This window comes from Oryctolagus cuniculus, chromosome 2, assembly GCF_051225735.1.
Source record: "Oryctolagus cuniculus isolate XC-2025 breed Fujian yellow rabbit chromosome 2, ASM5122573v1, whole genome shotgun sequence".
NCBI lineage: Eukaryota > Metazoa > Chordata > Mammalia > Lagomorpha > Leporidae > Oryctolagus > Oryctolagus cuniculus.
In genome coordinates, this window is record NC_142868.1 from 182,158,798 (window position 1) to 182,184,492 (window position 25,695).

The 25,695-nt window shown below is 48.2% G+C and overlaps 1 protein-coding gene across 18 annotated transcripts in view; it reads left to right on the forward strand.

The window, feature by feature from the left end:
- The window catches only part of DTNB (dystrobrevin beta), a 248,570-nt gene that overhangs the window by 127,749 nt on the left and 95,126 nt on the right, over window positions 1-25,695 (forward strand). For 16 of the 18 annotated variants that reach the window (XM_051843168.3, XM_089326719.1, XM_051843163.3 and 13 more), the window contains one exon: window positions 2,593-2,717. In XM_051843168.3, coding sequence (XP_051699128.1) covers window positions 2,593-2,717 — 125 coding nt within the window. Of the gene's footprint in view, window positions 1-2,592; window positions 2,718-21,573; window positions 21,955-24,713; window positions 24,829-25,695 lie in introns of those variants that run through there. The other 2 variants (XM_089326725.1, XM_089326726.1) reach the window with 2 other exon arrangements.

A 25,695-nucleotide genomic window follows, 5' to 3' on the forward strand; every position in this document is an offset into this window, starting at 1 on the left:
ACATGCTTGAATCGTAACATCTCAAGTGAAAGAAGCAAAGTTGCAGAATCACATTTGTGCACCTAGAGAGGTTTTAAACCTGTTTGAACAGTATTTTGTATGTAATCACTGAAATAATAAAATCAAGGAAATTTCTACCAAATTTAGGGTAGTGATTACCAGGAGAGGAGGGGGCATGGTGGGAGTGGGACATCTGAGGAAGCTCCAAAGTGACTGTAATCTGCTTCTTAGAACACTGGTAAATGGGTACTTTTTAAAAATAGCTTTTTAAAATTATCTCAGGTTTTTTTTTTTAAAAAAGCTTTTAAACTTACATAAAGGGAGTAAATTTCACATATTTCATATATACAGTTTTAAGAGCATAATGCTACTTCCCACCATACCATTCTCTCCCTAACTTCCACTCTTCCTCCTCCTTTTCTAATTTTTCTTTTAATTTTTACAATGACATACTTATTTTTTTTTTAAAAAAGATTTATCTTCCTTTATTGTATTTGAAAGGCAGAGTTACAGGAGAACGAGACAGAGAGAGGTCTTCCATCTGCCAACCTCCAATTCACTCTCCAAATGGCTGCAATGACTGGAGCAGGGCTGATCTGAAGCCAGGAGCCAGGAGCTTCTTTCGGGTCCAGGCACTTGGACCATCTGCTGCTGCTGTTCCCAAGTGCCTAAGTTGGGAGCTGGATCGGAAGTGGAGCAGCTGGAACTCGAACCAGCACCCATCAGCACCCATGTCAGCATCACAGGTGGTGGCTCAGTCCATGACACCACAGGCCTGGCCCCAAAGACATACTTTACGTTTACTTTATAATCGCAAGCTTAACCTTCCACTGTTATACACATTTTATACCCTCTTTGGTATATTTCTGAAAATGTAACCTGTAATATTGGGAAATATTTTGAAATTAAGTGAAGTGAATTAGGTTATTGAAAACACAAAAGAAGGATGGGTGTTGTGGCACAGTGTGTTAAGCCCCTGCCTGGGACACTCAGGTCAGAGTGCCTGGTTCAAGTCCAGCTGGTCTGATCAGCTCCAGGTGATGCACATCCTGGGGGCAACAGGTGTTGACCCCGTACTAGAGTCCCTGCCACTCACGTGTGACCTGGAGAGGGGCCCTGGCTCCTGGCTTCGGCCCAGCCAGGCCCTGGCTTTTGCAGGCATTTAAGTGATCTCATTTGAGGGCTGGGTAGAAAACCTACAGAAAGACAGATCGTAGAGGGGAGACCCAGAGGAGCACACTGTATTGCCTTAACTGAGCAGTGGGTCAGTGATGTGAGTAGCAGGTGCCCGGTGAGGGCCATGAGCCAATGTTAGGGCATCGGTTAGAGCTTATTTAAGTGGTGGGCAGCCTTGAATCGCTCTGTAGCAGAAAGGGGGCGAGCTCCCTACGGCCTGGGGAGAGGGCAGATGGGAGGGGAGGACTCGCGGTCTCATTACAGCTGGTCACTGGGCCCAGGGTATGGAGAGCAGGCAGGGGAGAAGCTGGCCTTCCTGCCTTGTGGGCTCTGTAGGCCCTGTAAGAAATTAGGTTACAGCTGGGCCTTTCCCAGCATTTGATGTGCTGTGAGGCTAGTGCTGGGTGATCAGCGTCTGTTGTTTCTGAAGAAATCGATGTTATTCAGTCTATATCATGATGAAGTGTTAAGAACTGGCCTCGTGGTACTTAAGGCAGACCAGTTTTTCCTTATGTTGTTAAGACAGCAAGCAGCGTATGCAAGTCCAGCAGAGAGATGCTGTTGATGAGGCCAGAGCTACAAACAAGTTCTGTTTTCAAGGGGCCTGTTTGATAACAGACTGCAGAGGCAGTAGAACAAAATGTTTGAACTTTTCTTGCAGTTAATAGGCTGCCAAGACAATCTCAGATGATGGTGCTTATTTGAAGGGCACTGGGTGGACAACACGGGATTTAGAAGTAAATGTAGTACAAAGTGTAACGTGGCGTGTTGTGTTGTGTGTGTATCTACTATTAAACTTCAGGTGTGGTGATCTTTAGATTTGGTGCCTGTTACTGTACTTTCCTGAGAAAGGTGCGCACACTTGTAGAGCACAGTGTATAATCCCCAGCCTCATGCCGGCTGCCCGGGCACGTGAACGCGCTCCTCCTTGCTGGTCTGTGCACACCCCGTGCTCCGCTTCACATTTATTTTTGGAATGTTCTCATGTCTTGAGATGTGGCTTAGTCAGCTCCCTTGCTAATGTCTGCGAACTGTGCACTCTCAGCAGTACCCTGGCCTCTTAGTCTTTGGCCCATCCAGAAGTTGTGGCTCTTGACGGGCGGGTCAACTGTAGCACTTACAAAACTGAGCCGGAGACATTGAAAGAGGAAATCCACGCGCAGCAAGCTTGCAGTGCCCAAGGGAAGTCTCGTGTTCCTAATACTGTGGCTGTGGGAGACAGGAGGGAGGGCCTGCAGAGGCCAAGGCGCCACTCAGCTCCTTGTCTTCCAGGCCCAGTCATCTTGACTATAAAGAAATGTGATTTGTATTTGAAATGTTTTCTAAGCTCATGTCCCTAAGTTCTTTTGAAATTCTTTTTTTTTTTTTTTTTTGAGGAGTTAATCCCTAATTTCCTTATTTTCTGCCTCGACACAGAAATCCCCTGCGAAGAAGCTGAGCCATGCAATTAGTAAATCTTTGGGGTGTGTGCCCACCAGAGAGCCCTCGCATCCTGTGTTTCCTGAGCAGCCAGAGAAACCACTGGATCTTGCACATATAGTGTAAGTACACGTGTGGGTTTGGGTGTGGGGACCACACTTGGCCTTGCACAGTTGGTGTGAGTACAGGCCTGGGTGCAGGTACGGGCCATCCTGGCAACACTTGGCCTAGCACACATGGTGTGAGTGCACACCTGGGTGTGGGTGCAGGTGTGGGTCATCCCGGCCACACTTGGCCTTGCACACGTGGTGTGAGTGCACATCTGGGTGTGGGTGCAGGTGTGGGTCATCCCGGCCACACTTGGCCTTGCACACGTGGTGTGAGTGCGCGTCTGGGTGTGGGTGTGGGCCATCCTGGCAACACTTGGCCTTGCACACATGGTGTGAGTGCACGTCTGGGTGTGGGTCAGGTCATCCTGGACCAGGGGCCTTGTGATCAAAACTAGACGTGAGCTCAGGTGGACACTGAGCTTCCTGAGCTTTACGTTCCTTGCGGGAACATGGACTTCAGTTTTCATCTCTCCCGACTGCTGTGAATCTCTGCACGGAAGCCTGCTGCTTGACTCCTGCAGCCCACGTCTCACGGCAGCCCCGGAACACGAGGACGCCGGGAGTAGCTCCTGGGCTGGCTTTAGCAGGTGGCCCTTTGTTCTTCCCGGGTTCTTCACTTACGAGTGGCGGAGGTAGTTCCTCCGCTCCAGCAATAGTGCTCGTAGGGACTTAAATTACCTTACCTAACGTGGAGATGAGAATCAGCCTGTTCACATGTGTGCTTCCCTCCCCTGTGTACATACATGCACGCGTACATACACTTTAGTATTCATACCAAATACAGCAAACACTAAGAGGGGACCAGAAGGAGAGACAGCGGAAGAGGGAAGGTGAGGAGGAGGAACAGTGAAGTGAAGATGCAGCCCCTGTGAAGGGATTCCTCGCTCTCAGTTACCTGGCAGTCCCAGGTTCACTCTGCGAGGGGGTCTGCGTCCTTGGTGTTCATCGGGCGTCGGAAGTCTCGTTGGGAGTCTCCTCCATCTGAGGCCGCTGGACTGAGCAGGCTCTCGGGTTCACTCCCATTCGTAACTCCATGGACCAGCCCTCCCAGTGTTCATGATTCTGTCACCACTTAAAGTTGTTACCTTTGTAATTTTAAATAATATTTTAAAAACTGTTTCTGTTAACTTCTTTCCATTTCTACCGTGCACTGAGAAAACTAGCAGCTCCTGTCTACTCCGTTTCCTTCTAACTTGTGCCGTCTGTGCCAAGGCTGGCAATATTTCTGTTCTCTTCTGTGGGCGTGGCTAAGTCTTCTGAGCTTCATTAGGGGTTAACTATAAAGATGGAAACCCGAGTGACGGCCTCCACCGCCGCCCCGGCCAGGTGTGTGCAGGGCCCCAGTGTGGGTTCCTGGGGCGCCTGCTTCTCATCCGAGCGCCCTGGGCTCTTCGTGCTTTCAAACCATGGACTGCTCAGAGTTGCCACAGTGACCTGAGGACAGGACGGGCTTTCTGTGCGGTTTCTGTTGCTTTCCCCAGTGCTTTTCTTCTCACGTCCCCACGACGTTTCAAGGGACAGTTACTTCTCTGTGATCCTCTTTACGTTCTCTTTTTTTGTCTGTTTTGTTTTTGGTTGGTATTTTTATGCCGCATTTAAAAAAAAGCTTATGTGCCCCAACATTGTAGTGGTCTCCTTTTTCCTTTAGGTTTTGAAGGTGTCCCCATTCACATAACGTGGCTCATTCCTCTGGAACACATTGTTATGTGTGGTGTGATGTGGAATACCCTCCTGGCTCCCTCTCTCTTTCTCCACCCCCAACCCCGTCTTTTTCTCTCTCCCTGTCTCCATGTGAATAATCACTTCTCTCAAGGCCACTTACTGGATACTGCATCATTTCCCGTTGACCTACAATGCTGCCATTGTCAAAGATGAAGTTTCCAGATACGCAGGAGCCCGTTTCTGTTCCTCTGGTCAAATTGTCTGCCCCCGTGCCAGTGTCACACTCTCTGAATTACTGTGTAGCAGTAGCGACCTTTTCCAGGAGTCTTGTATGTGCTTTGCCCTTTGCACTTTGATGTAAAGTCAGTTTGTTGTTCCTCATAACATTTCTTTGAGATTCTGACTGGAAATGCATCCTATCTGAAGATCAAATTGGGCAAAAGTAGTATCCTTTGTAGTAGGAAATCTTACATCCCCTGATTGTCTTTCCATTTGTTTGTATATCATTTTGTGTTTTTAAGTAAAGTTTTATAATTTTCCCCCACAAAGGTCTTGTATCTATTAGATTGAGTATCCTTTATTCGTTGTTGCTATTATAGATAGTGTATTTTTTCTCCTGCAGCTTTTTTGAGATGCATTTTACCTGCGATAAAACAGCCTGGCTTTAAGCGTGCTGTAGGATAAGTTTTGTGGCTCTAAGTTGTCATGCAGTTGGAATCTTTTGAATTGTGTTTCCTAGCAGTTTTTTTTTTTTTGCTGGTGTTTGGAAATGCAGGTGGTTTAGTATTTTAGTCCAGTATCCACGTTGTTTAAGTTGCTAGTTTATTCTAGTAACTTGACTCAGATTCTTTTGGATTTTCTGTAAACAATGATATCACCTGCAAATAATGACAACTTTGTTTCTTATCTTTCATATCCTACACTTTTGAAAATTCATCATACTTTGGGGATTAATCATATGTTGGATCTGGGTAGGAATTTCTTGTTGCCTAAGACACAGTTGTTGGATTGAAGGTTGTGTGTGTCCTGAGCAGAAGGGTGTGGGGAGTCCGACAGTTCTGTGTCGGCTGTGGGTTCCTGTCTTCCCCGCCGGGCAGCCCCATTGCCAGCTTCTGCCTGCTCAGCCTGGCTCATCAGTTCACCGTGGAGCAACCTCTAGTTTCCTGCTGGGCCTAGAAGAGGCAGGAAGCTGGAAGTGAATCAGGGTAGCTGGGATTCAAAGCAGCACTCCTAAACACGGTAGTACCCGCCCCATTAGTCATTTCAAAGTTCAGTTTTCAGAGGACCCATTTTGATCTTGATGATTTCTGATTGGATATGTTATAATTAATATAATTTTGATGATTTCTGATTGGATTGCTAAGTGGAGCTGGGTAAGTGCCTTCTAAAGAGGTCTGAAATAAGTTGTTTTATGTGCAAGAATGGCCTCTTAGAGAGTAAATATTTCCTTGTGAAATATTCCTGTGAACTATTCACAGTGCCTGTGAAACTGTTTTTGGTCTGAATACCAGAATGGTAGGAATTCTTTAAAGTTTGTGGTAATTTCTTGATGAGCCCCAGTTTCTGACCATTGCATCCCAAAGAAACGTCACTCTCTCACCCCTTCCCGAGAAGGAATGCGCATCACGCAGCAGCCGACGTGGGTGAAGGGGCTCTACAGCTGTCTTCTCTGTGCTCTGGACTTGTCCTGAGGGCCGGCTAAGGAAGGCTTTGTGCAGAACGGCATTGACGGTGCAGCCAGGATGTGCGCAGGCATCAGCCGGGGCCCAGGCCAGCAGGCTGCCAAGGAGGGAGGACCTCATGGTAAACTGAAGAGTGTAGTTGGGGGAGGGCATGGTGGATTTTCCATGCTAAAAACACTCACCACCTGCTGTGTGCACGTGGGGGGTGAGACAGAGGGAGAAAGACAAGCGGACGGCCGTAGGGTTTTCTTGGGAAGCCAGGAGGAGGATGGTGGTCCTTGAAGCTCTCACAGTGGTGGCAGTGGAGAGAGGAATTTACAGACACTTAGAAAGTCATGTTTTGCTGACGCTGCATGCCCAAGAATAAAAGTAAAGACCCAGTAGAAACTTGGGGTAGGAATAGAAACTTGGGGTAGGAGTTGAAACTACCAAGTAGGAGGAAAGGTCCGTCGTGATGCCGTTGTCCGTGAGCGCAGCCCTCCCGGGTCCGAGACTGAAGTGTGCAACATTTGCAGGGCTCTGCTGTGCCCCGCAGTAGCAGCCCGTGCGGCGCGATGGCCAAGGGGCGGGCCGCAGCCCGGGTAGCCACTGAGCCGTGGCCTCGCTCCTGACACCACCTCAGGCTTCCAGCATTGCAGACACACCGACTTGTTCAATAGTGTCTGTTGCAGAAACGTGAGTGAGTTCAGTGCCGTAGCTTCAGAACAGAGCCAACCTGAACAGTTGGAGTTTGGTTGGTTGATAGGAGGGAGGCAGCAGAGGTGATGGAAGGAAAACTAGATGATGGAAAATTAAGAGACTTCCGTCTGCTGTTCTCCCTGGAGTGGTGACAGTAAAACCCGCCATTTTTCCTCAGAACACTGTCTGTGGATAGTGCATATGGAACTGCTTTTATGGGGTTAAGATGCTGTAAATAACTTAAACCTTTCAAAAGAAGTACAGTCGTGTCATGGGAACATAAATGCCACAAAGGCTGGGACTTCTCTTGGGTGCTACTGCATCCCAGGCTCTGCGTAGTGCTTGGCCCGGGAATGAATGAGCATGAACAGAATTCGCACAAGCAAGCATCTCCCCTTCAGTATGGTTTGCGTGTGGTTTCTGCCGAGACAGTCACATGGGTTTTCCCAAAGCCTCCACTAGATGTCAGGAGCGTTTCCCTGTGTTCCTCCTGCAGAGGGGCCGAGAACATGGAGTAAACAAGATTCGTCAAAGAGTCCCCAGCACTTGCATTGGAAACAAAACCGACTCGCTTAGCAACTCTCAGCACTTCTGCCTTCTATGTCCCGGAGAAATCAGGGGCTTCTTTTGGTTGAAACGTTTTCCTACAATTCCCAGCTCTTGATATCTGAGAGACTCTCTGCTATTCTAATCAAGCAGTTTGCTCTTGCTTAGGACTTAATTGTCTAACCCCGTGGTCCCTAAGCCTGATTGCTTTAATGAGTAGTTAGTCACCGTTACGTTTCTGAGAGAGCAGAACTTCCTGGCGTCGGCTTGGCGAGTGCGTCCTTAACTTCCAGCAAGTGTCCTGCATACACCTGGGATTCACCTCTTCTCTCCAGGGGGCTGGAAAGCCACACCTGCAAGCTGAAGCCAGCCCGCCAGCTGTTGTGTGGCCTATGTTCCAAGAATGTTTTGTTATTTTTAAGTGGTTGACGGTAAATAAGAAGGGTAGTATCCTGTGAGGTGAAATTTACGTGGAATTTAAGTATCGCTGTCCATAAATAAAGCTATGCTGGGGCCCGGCCGCACCCACTCGTTTCCACGCTGTTTGTGGTCACTTTGGGGCTGCAGTGACAGAGTCCGGTCATTGTGATGGAGGCCGTTTAGACCCCAGAGCCTAAGACATCCGGTATCTGGCCCTTGTCGGGCAGAGTTTGTGACACTTTTTTTAAAGTGATGGGTGAGGCTAATGTTGGAAATGGCTTTTGTGAGAGGGGCACTTGTGTTAATTTTCGCAAACTAAACTCAGCTCCTCGATGTTTGCTAGATTTGTTTTTCATTTTCAAGGAGTTATTAACTGGTTTTACTCTATTTCCAAACAAATTGTTAGATGTCATATAATTTATAATATTGATAAGTTGGTCTGGGTCGAAACCCTAGTCTTCCACAAGCATTTTTACATTTGAGAGACAGAGAGCAGGGCAAAGAGACAGGTATGTATAGAGAGAATCCCCCCTCACTGGTTCATTCCCCACATGCCTACAATGGCTAGGGTTGGGCCGGCGAGGAAACCAGGAGCTTAGAACTCAACACAGATCTGCAGTGGTGGGGCATCTCCTGCTGCCTCCCAGAGTCTGCGTTGGGAGGATGCCAGAATGAGGAGCAGAGAGCCAGACTCCAGGTCTGGGCAGCCGGCACCTTAGCTGCCAGGCCACAGCGTGCCCCTGCGAGCATTTTTGGAGTACGCACTGCGAGTCGCGCTGTGGTTGGTGTAGAGGATAGAGTCTCACCTGAGGCGTGGGCCGGGTGGGGCCTTTCTCTAGGACCACAAGGTACACTGGCGTGCTAGTCCCTTGAGAGGAGTATCGATTCCCTGTGGGTCTCCTGGTCTCCTCAGACTCATCTGGTTTGGGAAATTATACTTTGGGGCTGTTTCTGACTGGTAAATATTATACTTTCATTCTTAACTCTGTCATGCATTGTGCAGTCATGGTTTTGAAAAACAAAACAGAAAACCCCAGAACCCGCCCTTGGCAGTGTGATCTGCTCACCAGTGGGCCATCATGCGCCTGCAATCTCATGTCTGTGGATTTTGGTCTTTTAGGGGAAGAAAAGTGGTTTCTTGTTTTCCGATTCACGCAGCCATGAGTGTCGAAGCTGTTTGGCTGTTGGCTCACAGCTTATGTGACGGTACTCAGGCCTTGCACTTGGCTGGACTGGTTCTGAACACCTCGCTGTTGAGGAATGCAGGGCTTCGTGGACCCTGCTGTCTGGCAGGTCACCTGCAGGGGGCTTTCATCCTTTCACACTGGTGGTCCCTGCTTGCCTTGGAAGACGCCTCGAGGTAGTCCTAGAGACAGGATAGGACTTTCCCTTGTGTGTGTGTGTGTGTGTGTGTGTGTGTACGGGGAGGGGGGGCATTGCATACCCTCACTAATCCATGCCTCAGAGTCTATACATGTGGTCTCTGTGTGTGTACAAGAAACGGAGAGGGGCGGGCACCTGAACAGCCCGCGTGTTGACGATGGTGCATTAAGGAGAGGCAGCATTATTTAGAACAGTGAAGCTCGGAGCTACCGCGGCTGACTCCTAGCAGGGGAATGGTTCCATGTGGCTGTGGCTCTGTTCTGCTGAGCTGTGTCCTCCCTGTGGGGTTTCCTCACCTGTTCACCACTGCCTGCCATAGAGCACCCAGCTTGTAAACCTCGAGTCTTGCGTGCCTCAATTCATCATCCCTTGGTTTTCTCTAATTTTGTTTTTGTTTCTGTTTTTTTTTTTTTTTTTTTTTTCTGGTGAAAACACATAACATAAACTTTACCATCTTAACGGTCTTTAAAGGTCCCATTCAGTAGCGTTAATTCGCATTTCTGTGAAGCAGATTGGCAGAACTTCTCACCTTGCACTTCTGAAACGCTACACCCATGAGACAGTACGTACTTTCCCATTGCACCACCTGCGGTGACCACGGCTGTCAGCCTGACTCTGGATACCACGTAGAAGCGGACTCCTGTGCTCTTGGTGGTGGTGTGACCGCTGTTTCCTGAGCGTGAGGGCCTCCAAGTTCAGGCATGTTGCATGTAGCGTGTGGCGAGAATTCCTTGATTTTTAAGGGATTTTGCTGTTCCATTGTTTGTATGTGTCACATTTGCTTCTCCATTCATCTGGTTGCACACACACAGCTCGGGTCCCCGGTACCTCCTGTGGATGTGGAAACCCCTGCGCTGATGCCTGTGTCCGCCTGCTGAGCAGCAGAACCACTTGCGTCCTGTTTGATTCTCGAGGAGTTGCCACAGGGGTTGCACCGTGACGTTAACACTTTCTTGTGCCTGTTTTGTGATTGGATTGTTTATCTCAGCATTACTGAGTTTTAATAATTCTTTGTATATTTCAACACACATTTTTAAGATGTAGGATTTTTCAAATAATGTTACCCAATTTTTGTCTTGGTTTTTCATTTTTTTCATGACCTTTTGAAGAACAGAGTTTCTAATTCTGGGGAAGACTGGCTGGTCGATTTTTTCTTGTGTAGAGTGTTTCTGGTATCCTATCTAAGAAATCTTTGCCTAACCCAAGGTCACAACTATTTTCTCATAAAGTTTTTATAGTTTTAACCCTTACATCCTAGTGTTTAGTCCGTTCCTGTGTTAATTCTGAGTTGATGTTGTGTATGGTTTGAGGTAAATGTCCAAGTTCCTGTTTTGCTGTGTTTATCCAGGAACCATTTGTTGAATTCATTGAATTGGCCTCGCCCCTTTGGCAAAATCAATTGACTATAAATGTAAAGGTTTATGGCCACATGATCTTGTGGCTGTGATTTAATAGTAAGTTTTGAACCTGACTAGTATAAGTTATCTTTTTTCAAAATTATTTTGGCTAGTCTAGGCCCTTTGCGTATCCATATAAATTTTAGCTTGCACCTGTTAACTTAATTATATCTGTTTGTTTAAATTAATTCTTTCCCCCTCTTTTACCTCCTGAGAATTCGTTCTGCAGCTTCTACATCTATGTGTGTATGTGGGTGTGGGTGTCTGTTTGTTCTTTTCGCTTTGATTTTTTTTATTGCCTTCTTTGTTTGCATTTGGGTAGCTAATCCTGTGTAAGATTCAGTTATCTTAAATGTTTACCAAGGGGGCCAGCACTGTGGCGTAGTGGGTAAAGCTGCCGCCTATAGTGCTAGTATCCCATATGGGTGCCGGTTCAAGTCCCAGCTCCCCCACTTCCGATCCAGCTCTCTGCTATGGTCTGGGAAAGCAGTAGAAGATGGCCCAAGTTGTTGGGCCTCTGAACTGGTATGGGAGACTTGGAAGAGGCTCGTGGATCCTGGCTTCTGATTGGTGCAGCTCTAGCCATTGTAGCCATCTGGGGAGTGAACCAGTGGATGGAAGATTTCTCTCTCACTCTCTCTCTCTCTGTAACTCTGTCTTTCAAATAAATAAATCTTTAAAAAAAAATGTTTACCAAATCCTTGGTTGCGGCCACAACAATGGATATATTTCCTTTGATTGAACCCAATTTTATATCCTGTTTTAATGATAATGTTATTGAAAAATCTGTTTGAGATTTTTCAAAGATATTCTATTTTGTGTCAACTTATAATACTAGTCAGCTGTTTCTGAACTATGTTAGATTTGTGTAGAAGAAACTCAGAGTCATTAGGACCCACTTATTGATCATTATATCTGTGCCATGACATAATCAAGTTCATATCAGTTTTTCGTTCTTACCCCTTCAGTGACTCCTCCGAAGGCTGAAGTCTGTGCAGTGGTCAACAAGGCCCTGGGAGACCTGGCTCCTGCCAGGCTCTCAGCTTCATTTCCTTTAACTGCCTTCTTGATCTCCCTTCTCCTTTGTTATACTAGTTTTGTTCTTTGAAAATGGCAAGTACGCTCCTACCTTTTTATCTCCAACTCTTCTATCTAAAATAGCAGCATTGGGGCAGCCTTTTGGCCTGGTGGTTAAGGCACTGGTTAAGATGTGCATATCTTATACCAGAGTACCTGGGTTCAGTACCCATCTCCAGCTCCTGCCTCCAGCTTCCTGCTAATGTACACCCCAGGGGTACAGTGGTGGTAGCTCAAGTTACTGGGTTTCCTACCACCCCTGTGGGAGACCTGCATGGAATTTCTAGTTCCTGGCTTTGACCCCGCCATCCTGGGGCTGTTGTGGGCATCTGGGAATTAAATCAGCTGATGGGAGGTGTCTGTCTGTCTATTTGTCTGTATCTCTATCTCTTGTGTCTCAAAATATGAATAAACTTGCCAGTGCCGTGGCTCAACAGGCTAATCCTCTGCCTGTGGCGCCAGCACACCATTACACTCTGTTCATTTTTCTGTCTGTAATCCCTGCCTGAGTAGACAGCAAACCCAGTGAGGACAGTGACTTTGTTTTACACATATATGTAAATATATGTGTATATATTACATATATAAATATATGTAAATATATGTATATACACATACATATGTATTTCTGGGATTAGAATGAGTCTAGCAAATATGAGGAGACTTCTCAAAGTTTTTAGAAAATGAAAAGCTAAGGTTTGTGGAGCAGGCATTGTGGTGTAGCGGCCACCAACATTCCATATCCGAGTGCCCGAGTTAGATCCTGGCTCTGCTCCTGGTTCCAGCTTCCTGCTGTTGCACACCTTGGGAGGCAGCAGCTGATGGCCCAAGGATCTGGGTTTCTGCCACCCACATGTGAGACCCAACTTGAGTTCCCGGTTCCTGGCTGCTTCTTGGCCCAGCCCTGCACTGCAGGCATGAGGAGATGGGAGCGCGGGCGCTCTCTCTCTCTCTCTCTCTCTCTCTCTATTTCAAACTTAAAAAAGAAAAGATAAATTTTTTGTGGGAAAAATTTTTCAATCCATGAATTCAAGAGTCTTCTAAAGGTTCATGGAAATGTGTTTTTGAAACAGCCATGCATGGGTTTCACAGTTTTTTGCACCAAAATAAACTTAATTTTGTCATTTGGTTTTCCACAGACGTTTTTAAGATCTGCCCTCAGAGATTTGTTTTATTTGTGAACATGAGTGAGTAAATGCATATATATGTATATGTGCTCACAGCTTATTAATAGCAGTGACATTCATGAAACATGCATGCTATTATAAGAAATGATACCAGTATGTCTTGATGAAGTAGGCTTTTTTTCCTATATTTTTTGTGTTAGGGCTAATAATATAAAAATTTGGGTAGAAGACTTTGATCCTCCAGTTTATTATGATTTTTAAAAAAGATTTATTTATCTGAAAGGCAGAGTTACAGAGAGAGGAAAGGAGAGAGAGGGAGACAGAGATCTTCCATCCACTGGTCACTCCTCAAATGGCTCCAATGGCCAGAACTGAGCCAGGCCAAAGCCAGAAGCCAGGAATTTCTTCTGGGTCTCCCACACAGGGTGGCAGGAATCAAGCACTTGGGCCATCTTCCACTGCTCTCCAAGGTGAATTAGCAGGGAGCTGGATTGGAAGTAGAGCAGCCGGGTCTCGAACTGGCACCCCCATGGGATGCTGGCACTGATTCTTTTTAAAATCCTTGTAAAATGATCATTCTTAATAATGGGGAAATCTTTTTTTTTTTTTTTGAACTTTATTTCATGCAGATATTGAACCTCAGAATTGTATTTCATTTAGTGGAATTTTATTTACTTGAAAGTCAGAGTTACACAGAGAGAAGGAGAGAGAGGGAGAGGGAGGAGAGGTCTTCCATCCGCTAGTTCACTCCCCAATTGGCTGCAACGGCTGGAGCTGTGCTGATCTGAAGCAAGGAGCCAGGAGCTTCCTCTGGGTCTCCCACATGGGTGCAGGGGCCCAAGCACTTGGGCCATCTTCCACTGCCTTCCCAGGCCCCAGCAGAGAGCTGGATTGGAAGTGGAGCAGCTGGGACTTGAACCGGTACCCATATGGGATGCCAGCACTACAAGCTGTGGTTTTACCCACTGCACCACAGCCCCTGAGTGGAATTTCTTAATACGATTTGCCTACTGATTGCAATTTCAAGTATTGTGTATATTTCTTAGTACCTTCACAAGTCTTTTTTTTTTTTTTTTTTTTTTTTTTTTGACCACTTTTTACTTGTGTCTGATGTTAGAACCTGCTTTCTGGGAGTGTTTCAAACAGTTTGTGGAAAAATGGACTTGAAAGACAAGTTTACTTTGTTTCAAAACATTTTGAAATCCTTGCATAGTTTTTTTTTAATAACTAAACTTCTTGAAGAACCCTCATTTGCCACTTTTCAGTCTTAAATCTCTGATCTGTGTGCGTATTTCTAACAAACTAGTCTCCTAGAACCATTGCCTTTGTCGTGTGGCCTCCCTGTTTATCAGTCTACAAAACCCCACTGCCCATAGCCTCAGAGAGGCACTCCTTAGGCTGGAATGCAAGGTCCTGTGTTTCTTTTTGAACCTTATCTCCTGCTAGTGTATGCAGTACCAAGCCTGTGTCTTGGCCAGACCTGCCTCCCTCCCGCCCTTTAAAAGTTTATATCACCTCCCACCCTCTGAGCTGGCCCTTGAAGTCCAGCCCAGCTACCCTGCTTGCCTTTCATAGCCTTTAACACATCTTTGGAATCCATGAGTCCAGTTTTAACTTTGCTCCCTCCGGAAGTAGCTAAGTCAGCGTGAATCTCGTCTTTGCGTTCCTGGATTCCTCTACCTGTGGTTGTCTTTTCCAGTCATTTGGGCACCCAAGAAAACGCTGTCCCCTTCTCTGAGGATTCTTGAGTGTGTATCCATCTGGAATCCTCGAAGACTCTGAGCACCTTCCTGGCACCAGCCCCTTCTTAAGGACAGGAAGTGTGTCAGCTTGGCAGTGTCTTAGGGGACTGCACGATTGTAACTTCTGGTTGAATAGGGTTCAGTGTGGCACCTTTCCTGGAATCTCTTGGAGGCCACATCATAGCACCTTGCTCGTTGCCGTGGTTTGTTTCCCAAAGGCTCATGGGAAGGATGCTGGGTCCTCAGTGTGCTGGTGGAACCTCCAAGAGGCAGGCCCAGCCGGAGGTCAGTCAGCCAGTGAGGGCCCTGCCCTCAGAGGGGGTTAAGGCAGCTGTCACCGGAGCAAGTTGTTCCAAGAGCAGACCTGAGCCCGGAGTTGCTCTCTGGCTTCCTGTTAGCTGGTGTGAGCCCTTGCTCCTGCACCTGTTCCTGGCATGATGCCAGCTGTCCTCACCAGAGGCCAAATGGACGTGACTGCCCAGTCCTGGACGTCAGCCTCCAAAATTGTGAGCCAAAGAAGCCTCTTTTCTTTGTAAGGTTAATCTGCCTCAGGCGTTTTGTTTTAGTACCAGAAAACAGACTTGGGATGCCCATATCCCACATCAGAGAACCTGTATTGGATACCGAGCTCTGGCTCTTGGCTCCAGCCTCCTGCCAGTGCAGGCTATGGCAGGCAGAAATGGTGGCTGAAGTAATAGGAACTGGGCTCCTGCCATCCACACAGGGGACACCTGGGTTGAGTTCCTGGCTCCTGGCTGCAGCCTGGCCCAGCCCCAGCTATTGCAGGCATTTGGTAGGTGGGCCAACAGGTGGGAGCTCTCTGTTTTTCTGCCTCTCAATTAAAAAAAAAAAAAAAAAAAAAAAAAAAAACAGTGACAGGTGTTTGGCCTATTTATTTTGAATACTGGCATCTCACATCAGAGTGTCTGGCTTCAATTCCTGGCTCTGGCTCCTGGCCACAGCTTTCTGCTAGCGTGCACCCTGGTGGATAGCAGAGGAGGACTCCAGTGTCAGATTCCTGCCATCTGTGTGGGAGACCTGGGTTGAGTTCCTGGAGTCTGGCTTCAGCCACCTGTTTTGGGCATTTGGGAAGTGATAGTTCTCTCTCTCTCTCTCTCTCTTTCTCTCTCTTTCTCTTTTTCTTTCTGCTTTAAGATAAAAATTTTTCAAAAGAAAAAAACTAGACTAACAAACTTGTTTATCTGATGACTTTGCTAATCCTACTGAAACTTTGGAAAGCAGCCAAAGAGAGATCACCCTGTTGTAAAATCTGCATTTTTCAATGAGCTTTTTGGAGAGAAGTTTTTCTTTTACCACTCAGAATAATCCGGAAGGCAGGACAAGGCCAGAAGGCGACGCTCCTCCTTGAGCTAAAGCGTGTCTTCTGCTTTGTCTTCCTTTTCCCTTTTGAGTGGCCTCAGTGGGAGGATCTGAAGGGTAGAAGTGGATACGTTGGCTCCAAGCAGGAGTTTAAGGGAGAATTCCATTAAAGTGTGTTGTGGCCATCCCCCTTGGCTTTTCACTTCTCAGCAGAATTCTCTCTGCGACTTTTGGGTCTTCAGTTGTTCTCTTTAGTCATTTCTTCCGAGCTGTCAGTACCTCATATTTAATTTTGCTCAATTCTAGGTAAATTCTGTGTGAGGTTTCACTCATTTTCTGTGTCCAGTTTATCTCAAGATCATTCTTATTAGGAGTTTCTCCATAGAGTTTACAAAGATGAATATTTAATGAATTCATTTTGAGAAATTAATTTAACTTTGTTGATGTTATTTGTGTGAGCTCAGCCACTTAAAAAGCTTAAAAATCTTAAACTTGTATAATATGGAAGGATTAAAAGGATACTCACCAAATTGAACCAACGTCATTAATTTAGGATATAAAACCAATGGGTTAACATTTTAACATGTTCACCCCACACACAAATGTACAGATACAAGGTGTGGTGCTCTCCAAGGAAGGACATCACAGGACTTTCATGCATCCACATAGGTTAGGACACCAACAGGCACTGGTCATTGTTCTTGTGCGCACTTTAATGGGTAGGACGGTCACCTCAAATTCCTTCTCCCTCTCACGCGCCCCGAGTTGTCCAGTGGGAAACATGGATATTGTATTGTGACCCTTTGAGAAGATCAGCAGTAAGAGCATATCGTGATTCACAATTATAAATCAAGACAAGGGCCTGCAAGAAATTTGTAAATGCAAGCACACCCTCACAGGAATTTGAAACCAGAATTTATACCCTTATTTTGACCCCAAAATCCTAACTCAAAAATTAAATTTAAAGCTTTTTTTTTTTAATTGTTCTTGCAGATGACATGATTGTGTACATGGGAAATGCTAAGGAATCTCAAAACAAACTGGTAGAACTAACAAATGAAATTACCAATATTGCTGGATATAGATCAGTATCCAAAAAAGTCAATGATATTTCTATACATTGTCAACAATTAGAAAATGAAATTTTAAAAATCAATACCATTTATACTACTATGAAGAAACATGACAGGGGCCGGCGCTGCGACTCACTTGGCTAATCCTCCGCCTGTGGCGCCGGCACCCTGGGTTCTAGTCCCGGTTGGTGCGTCAGGTGCTGTTCCAGTTGCTCCTCTTCCAGTCCAGCTCTCTGCTGTGGCCCGGGAAGGCAGTGGAGGATGGCCTGTGTGCTTAGGCCTGTGTGCTTAGGCCCCTGCACCTGCATGGGAGACCAGGAGGAGGCACCTGGCTCCTGGCTTCAGATCAGCGCAATGCGCCGGCCATGGCAGCCATTTGGGGGGTGAACCAATGGAAGGAAGACCTTTCTGTCTGTCTGTCTCTCTCACTGTCTAACTCTGCCTGTCAAAAAAAAATATGACAGGAATAAATATGAGATATGTGCAAGACCTATAAACTAAAAGCTACTAAGCACTGTTGAAAGAAATTTTGAGACCTAAATAAACGAAAAGATAAACCATGTTGGTAATGTGGAAGGCCAGTGGTGAGCCTAGCACAGCTGGTATCCATAGTGCACCCTGTTTCACAGTTCTCCCCTCTCCTGACAAAATTATTGTTAGTAATTATCTTGAAATGAGGTAGTTTCTGATTTTTATCTTAAGTATTTCCTTTTTAATCTTCTTAGGATTTTCTGTTTATCATTCAGTCATTTAGCAGGTGTTTACTGAACACTTAGTGTGTTCCAGGCAACACTCAGAGGGCACAAGAAGACAAACCTTTGTTCTCAGGGATCTCGTTTTGTGGTGGTGGGAGACAGACGGGACCCTCCCTAAGCAGATATCGTGGATGTGAGAAGGCAGTAAGTGGTACAGAGGACACTAAGTCAGGGGAAGACGGGTAGGGAGCCCTGGAGGTAGAGGGGTGATGCAGGGGCTGCCACTTCAGGCCCGTGGAAAGGGGACGTTTGTAGGCTTGAAGGGCGGTGGGTGACCCCTTTGGGTATCCGGAGAGGAGCACTCCTTGCAGAAGGAGCAGGTTGTGCAAGGTGCTGCAGCTGCAGCATGCCTGTCCTGTTTAAGAAACTTCAAGGAAGCTGGCGTAGGGGAGAAGCAGTCAAGGTTGTTACATGGGCTGGAAGGAATAGGTCACCCAGGCCGCCCTCACACGACGAACCAAGTGAAATGGGAATGCATGTGGGCACTTGTGACGGCCCTGACTTCCATTTGAAGTCTGGCTTCTTCTGGCTGCTGCCGCGAAGAGACAGAAGAGGGTCAGGATGGAAGGGAGGAGGCTGACGAGGCCGCTTTGGAGCGTGCAGGTGAGGGATGGCCTCGCGTGAACTCCAGCAGCAGAGGCAGTGAGGAGTGACTGCAGGGTTTGCTGACAGATTGGGGGTGGCATAGAAGAGACAGGAAGTCGGGTCAGCCTGCGCAGCCAGGAGGATGGAGGATGACTGTGGTGGAACCAGCCTGGGTAGGGCACAGTGAGTTATATTCGACATCCAAACAAAGACGCCGCATAGGCGCTTGGTACGGTGGGCACTGTTAGCTGTGGTTTGTTTTCTGAGATTGCAGTCACCTGCAGTCCAGAACTATTACGTGGGAGTGGATGTTTGGCGTAGCAGCTGAGATACCCACGTTCCACACTGGAGCACCAGGAGCTGATTTCTGACACTAGCTCCCGACTCCAGCTTCCTGCTAATGCACGCCGCGGGAGGTCGTGGTGATGGCTGAAGTGATTGGGTGTCTGCCACCTACGTTGCAGCCTTGAATTGAGTTCCTGACTCCTAGTTTCAGCCTTGGCCCAGTTCTGGCCATTGTGGATTCTTAGGGAGTAAACCAGCAGATGGACGCATACACTTGCACTCTGTATTTATGTGTGTATTTCACTGCCTTCCAAATAAACAGTGTTTAAATTTTTCATGGAAAATTGTAGCAACTGATGGTTCCTGAGTTTTAAATTGCATGAAGTCCTGCACTGTCCCACTCCATCCAGCTGGGGCCATGAATCGTCCCTTCATCCGGCGTTTGCACGCCACGTGTGCCACCCGCTCATGGCTCACTGTGATGCCGCCTCAGTCATCCGATTGATGGTCATGGTGCCACAGTGTTCAGGTAACTTTGTGTTGCTCAATAATGCCCCCAAAATGCAAAATGGCCCCAGGTTTCAGCACCTGGGCCAAGGAGAAGCTCTGAAGTGTGTCCTTCGAGTGAAAAGCTGACAGTTCTCAACTTTATACGGAAAGGGAAAAATCACATCCTGAGGTTGGTAGGTCTTCAGGAACAACACACCTGCCCACGTGTGATGATTCTGCTGAGCCCCTCAGACTGCCACCATCACAGCCATGGCACGTGGGGTGCCCCGAGGAGGTGTCCAGGCACTGAAGTGTGGGGCTCAGCTCCCTCCGCGGCCTTAGGCGCCTGCTGGGAGTCCTGTGACGTGTCCCTACAGGTGCAGGGAGCTGCTCAGTAAGGCTTTGGGAGATTTGTGCGATGGGTGACTGGACCTGGAAACCTGGGAATTAGCAGCTTACAGATGATATTTAGATACAGATAGAGAACAAACATGTAACCAGGGTTTTTTTTTTTTTAATTTCTTTAGGTAATTACTCAGCAAATTCATTTTTGAAAATTTTTAATTTTATTTGAAAGAGTTACAGAAGGGGAGAGGGGGATGGGCGGGAGGTCTTCTACCCTCTGGGTCACTCCCCAAATGGCCTAGATACTGTACTGCAGAGGCCCGTGGGGCGACTCAGCCTTGGACGACGGCTTCTTAGGGAAAGGAGGCTGGAGCCTCGTGCCCCCTCGGTTCCCTTGCTCCCCACCCTGGTTCCTGCAGCACCGCAGGGCAACCTCAGTTCCCCCGCGAGGAGCACGGACGCCACTGCTCTGAACCGGCCCCTCTGTGTCACGAACAGCTGCGTGTAGAGGGCTCCCTGCGCAGACTCATGCCGGTCACGCGATCCGCTCAGACCCAGAGCTGGAGCAAGAATCCGATCTCCCGAACTCGCGTTCCTTCTGCGCTCTCCTGCCCCGTACCGTCTTGATGACTTTCTATTATAAATTTATGCCAGTTCAGGGGCAGGCGTGCGGCCTGGTGGTTAAGAGGCCTGCGTGCCACATTGGGGTGGGTGCCTGTGTCATTCTCAGCTGTAGCAGCTCCTGCTGCCAGCTTCCTGCCACTGCAGAACCTGGAGGTGGTGGTCGTGGCTTGAGGTGCTGGGTTCCGCCCATGTGGGAGATCTGGACTGAGTGCTGAGGCTCCAATGTCGGCCCTGCCCAGCTCCGGCTGTTGGAGGAATTTGGGAGTGAACCGGTGGACAGGTGCTGCTCCTCCGCACGCGGAGGAGCCGCACCGGACCGGACGCTTGATGTTCCCCTTTTTTACAAGTCCTTTCTATAGTAAAGTAAGAATAAGTAAACAGCGAACTCCCAAAGTGAGAATGAGTAGAGAGAAATGAGAAAGAACGAAGCAACGAACTTCCCCGCGAACTCTCCAACGCACTCTCCAACCAACCCACACCACCATGCCGTCTCTCTCCTCCTATATAGTCCTCTCCACCAATCCATGCTCTGCTACCCACACGCTGAGCGCGCTGCTCTCCTCCAATCAGGAGCAGCTCCTGCAGCCTGTCAAGTTGGTGAGAGGCAGCTGGGTAGAAGCTATCTGCTCCTCTCCCAGCGCCATATTGTGGGAGAGCAGATGTATAGAATAAGTCTTAATTCCAGTAACAGTATAGTCCGAGTTGCTCCCCACAGACAGGAGCTCCCTCTGTCTAGAAAGACAAAATATAAAGCCGTCTTAAACACTTAGCTGATGACTTTTTCTGTGATATCCATTGTGACATCTGCCTTCTATTTCTGATATTATTAGTTTGGGTCTTCCCCCTTTTTTTGGTTAGTTGGGTCAATGGTGTATCAATTTTTTTTAAACAGCGCTTAATTTCTGTTATTTTTTGACAGACAAAATAAAAAGGCTGTCTTTCTGTGTCTCTTTCTGCCTCTGAGTTTATGAAATATTTTAATTCTGGTATTTCAGCCACACATACTCTGCATTTCTTTTTTGTCCTGAGGTTAATTTCTCCCAGTATTGCTCCCAGGGCCCTTCACGCTCTGTGTGTATCGATAGCCTTGCAGGGTGTGAGTCCATTTGATTTTGTTTTCGTCACATTTCTGTTGTGTAAATTCCTCTCATTCTCACATGGGAGCCCGTTGTATTCTTTAGGTTTTATTTCCGATGTCAGCACACCTGCATTCACACAGGCCCTGCTCACCTGCCTGAGCCCTCGGCCTCGCTTTCCTCGCCTCGTCACGTACCGGAGTCAGCAGCGCAGTTCCTTCCCAGGGGCCCATTCAGACTAAGTGTCGGCGCTCGCCTACACTGCCCAGGAGCCCGGGACACCAGAGTGGAGGAAGCGGTGCAAGTGCAGACAGAGCGAGAGACCCGGCAGTGACTGCGCACAGGGCGGTTTGTCCTCATTGGGAAACTCGTGGAGAGCTGCCTTGGAGCAGGATGGTAACACAAGGGGAGCAGTGTCGGGAGTCATTGTAGCCATGAAAAATCAGCTAGGTACCAGCAGTCGTCTCTGGTCACCAGCAAAGCAGTGGGGAACTGTGAGGATGCTTGAGTGACAGCAGCCAAGGGAGGGCTGTCGTGGGGTGGGTGGAGCCAGGAGCAGAGATTCGGTGAGAGGAAGTCAGCTGGAGGCCCCGGTGTGACTCCGAGTGGCAGGGACATCCTCTAGGTGCGGCTGTCGTGCCAGAGGTGTCTCAGCCTGCCCCCTGCTGCCACGGCACTGCCCCTGCGAGCTGTCCTTATGAATTAAGGCACTCTTTCCCTTCAAGGGTGGAGCGACGCCCTGTCCTATTTTTTCACCCTGCTTGCATTCCCATTAAACTCCCTCACCAAGCCAAAGAAATCAAGCCCTGTCAATTCTCCCAGTAGCTACCCACCAGGACTGCCTGCGCACAGTACTGCACACAGGCTGCCTTCTCATCGGGCGGTTGGCCCTTGGGGGTCTCCTTAAGCACCCCATCAGGATGGACCGGCCGCCTGGTTGAATTGGGTTACCAATTCGCAGCCAGACTTGGAGTCTGTGGCAGGTGGGTGTGTGTTGTCTCTTAAGCTTCCCAGGTGCTGGTACTGTGATACGGTCACCTTCCTGCTGCGTCTAGCAACTGCGTAGGCTTTGCTGGTGGAGCGCAGACCCGTGTTTGCCTTCCAGCGTGCTGTCCTCCCAGACCTGCTCTGGGGGGTGAGCTGCCCGGTGGAGAGGCTCCTCTGGCACGTGGGGGCCGTCTCCTGAGAGACAGCAGGGCGGGGCGTCAGAGGCCAGGTCTGCAGGGAAGGAAGAGCAGTTGGCCCAGACAGCAGAGGTGTGAGGGCTTTTCCCTGCTGAGGCGGCTGAGCTAGTGGGGCTTCTGTTTATTCTTGGTGAATTGCTGGAGCCCCTGGACTTCCCTGGGAGTTACTGTGAAAGGGGCAGCCCACTGTATCCTTCCTGTCTGGTGGAAACGCTTGAGGACGGACCTGTCCTCTTTGGCAGTGTTGATGGATTTGTTTTTCGTTTGTTTTTTCCATTTTAGAAAACAAGTTTCAGTAATGGCCATGCACAGATCAGGAAATGACCAAGCGGTCTTTGAATTCTTTCAGCTGCCGTTTTTTCCCATCCATCTCCACACAGGAGTTGACATCCATATAAAGTAGGAACAACTTCCTGAGTTCAGTGAACCGGAGGGCAAGGAAGGCAGGATTCCTCTTGGAAAGGATTTTAACATGAAATGGTGCCATTCTGTTGATTTGTTTATGTTTTTTACATAATGATACTAAACTGAGCAATACTATTCAATACTTAATTAGCTAATTATTATCTCTCTTTACAATTCCTTCTTTTTCTAGAGCTAGAGAGATGCTTGGGTTCAAGTGGGGACTCTGCAGATGTTCTGGAAGTCTCTCGATACTGTCTAGTGGTGAAAGTCCAGGAAGGAGTGTCTAGTAAACCTCTCCTTCCAGGAGTCTCACACAAGTGGCTCTCCTGAACCACTTGACGCAGAACTTGAGGTATGTGTGTCTATTGATAGGGTGTTATTTAAAAAAAATTATTTATTTGAAAAGCAGAGATGGGGGGGGGGTGTCTTCCATCCTCTGATTTACTCCCCAAATGGTCACAATGGCTAGAGCTGGGCTAGGCCAAAGGCAGGAACCAGGAGCTTCTTCCAAGTTTCCCACATAAATGCAGGGAGCCAAGCAGTTGGGCCATCTTCCACTGCTTTCACAGGCGCATTAGCAGGGAGCTGGATCAGAAGCAGAGCAGCCAGGACTCAAACCTGCGTCCATATGAATGCTGGCATCAAGACAGAGGCTTTACCCATTGTGCCAAAGCGCTGGCCCCTATTGATAGGGTTTTAATTTTTACATTAACAATTGGATTGCAGCGTGATTAGACTAGTAATTACTTTCGGAAATTTTACATTTTTTTCTGTTGGTTAATTATTATAAATTACCAAAACAGTAAAGTGTGCTTTTTTAAAAAAAATTTTTTATTTATTTGAAAGGCAGAGTTACAGAGAGGTAGAGAGTTCTTCCATCCACTGGTTCACTCCCTAGATGGCCACAATGGCCAGAGCAGGGCTGAGCCGAAGCCAAGAGCCAGGAGATTCTTCCAGGTCTTGCACACAGGTGCAGGGCCCCAAAGACTTGGACCATCTTCTGCTACTTTTCCAAGCCATAGCAAAAAACTTGATTGGAAGTGGAGCAGCTGGGACTCGAACTGGCACCCATATGGGATGCTAGCACTACAGGCAGTGACCCACTACACCACAGTGCCGTCCCCAAATTATAGTTCTTAGACATCAGAGAAACCTCATTATAAATAGGTGGTATGATGTTGTGCTACACTTACAGTACTACATTATTGTTTTTTAACCTTGTAATTTTCCAAAGAGTAGTTTTGCCTGTTTGCTTAACTTTGTTTTTTAAAGATTTATTTATTTATTTGAAAGTCAGAGTTAAACAGAGAGAGAAGGAGAGGCAGAGAGAGAGAGAGAGAGGTCTTCCATTCGCTGGTTCACTCCCCACATGGCTGCAGTGGCCAGAGCTGTGCCGATCTGAAGCCAGGAGCCAGGAGCTTCTTCCGGGTCTCCCATGTGGGTGCAGGGGCCCAAGCACTTGGGCCATTTTCCACTGCTTTCCCTGCCATAGCAGAGAGCTGGATTGGAAGTGGAGCAACTTGTCTCGAACCGGCGGCCATATGGGATGCCAGCACTGCTACGCCACAGCGCCAGCCCCTTGCTTAACTTCTTTGTGTGGGTAGATAACCACAGAACCCAGTGGAGTAACAGGAGATGGTTTGTTCGTTACACAGAGATAAATAAAGAGCTAAGCATCAGGCTCCTGGGGAGGATGAACACAGTCCTGCAGGCGGGTGTGCTTTGGGAGGATAACAGAATGGCCATGGCGAAGGAGCTTAGACTCTGCCCCCTTTAATATTTCTCCAGTGCCGCGGCCCAGCCGCGTCTCGGGTCAGCCTATGTCCCGCGGACCCCATTCTTCATAGCCAAGTTAAGAGGTAAACTGGTCTTCTTTGCAGACAAAGCAGTGTTTCTGTCTGGGTGTCCATGAATAGGTCTGTGGACTGCTAAACTTTGGGGCGGGGGGGGGGGTGGACTAAAACACGAGAAACAGCCACCCGCCCGCGCCCTCCCTGCCGCCACCTGACACTTCTGTTTTGAAGAAAGTTAATCTTTAAATAAGTGAGCGTTTCTCGTGGATTTGCTCTGCAGCCTTACACTCTTCAGAGACTCGGTCCTCTCCCCGCCCTAACCAGCCAGGCGTCAGGGCCCTGCTGACCAGCATTCTCTCTGGAGCGGGGAACGGGCTCCTCTCCAGTGGAGAAGCTGTGAGATGTTGGGAGGAAACTGCTCCTCCTGAAGTGAAAAAAGCTGTGAGCTCAGGGCGAGGCGTTGTGGTGCAGCAAGGTAAGCCGCCACATGGCTCGCCCACTTCCCGCGTCCGAGTGCCGTCAGGTCCAGCCGTTTCTGATCCAGCTTCCTGCAAATGCACTCCTGGGAGGCAGTGCTCCTCAGGGAAGGCTGGATGGAGTTGCTGGCTCCTGGCTTCAGCCGGGCCCAGCCCTGGCTCTTACAGAAGTTTGGGGAGTGAGCCAGTGGATAGCTCTGAACTCTGTGTAGACCAGGGGTGGGGAACCTGTTTCTGCCCAGGGCCCCTTGATCTTTATGATCACGGGCCATACAAAATTATCAGCTTAAAATCAGCCTGCTGTGAGTGTATTCACTTTCGAGTCCCGCTTGTGGTTCCCTTAGCAGGACCAGACCAGAAGATTTTGTGGGCCCTGTGTGGTGCCAGGTGGGAAAAATGGGTGCCTAATGACACTGTAAGGCCACCACAAAACACCAGACACCGGAGTAAGGGAAAGGTTTATTGGGGGAAACCCGGCAGACCGGAGGGAAGGGGCAGAGAAGGAAAAGAGGGAGGAGAGCGTAAGAGAGAGCGAGAGAGCCACGTGTTCAGGAACAGGTTCTCCTAAAACTTTGCCGGGGGCGGGCAGGGAAGTAGAAGCAGCGAATCCCGTTGGATGGAGGTGGAGCTGACACCGGTGGCTGGGCTCTGGGGTCACATGGCTTCCAGTCCTGGTGGGGGCTAGAGCCTAGGATGGTGTCTGGGGTGTAGAGCTGACCATAGATAAGACTGCGCCATTTTCCTGACAGACACTCCAGACCCTGGAGGCCTGCTTCCTTCTGCCTTTTGTGAAGGTTAGTTATGATTCTAGCAAGTTCTTCCTCTTCCACACGTCCTCCTCAGGTTAGACTGGAAGCCGGGCTCCT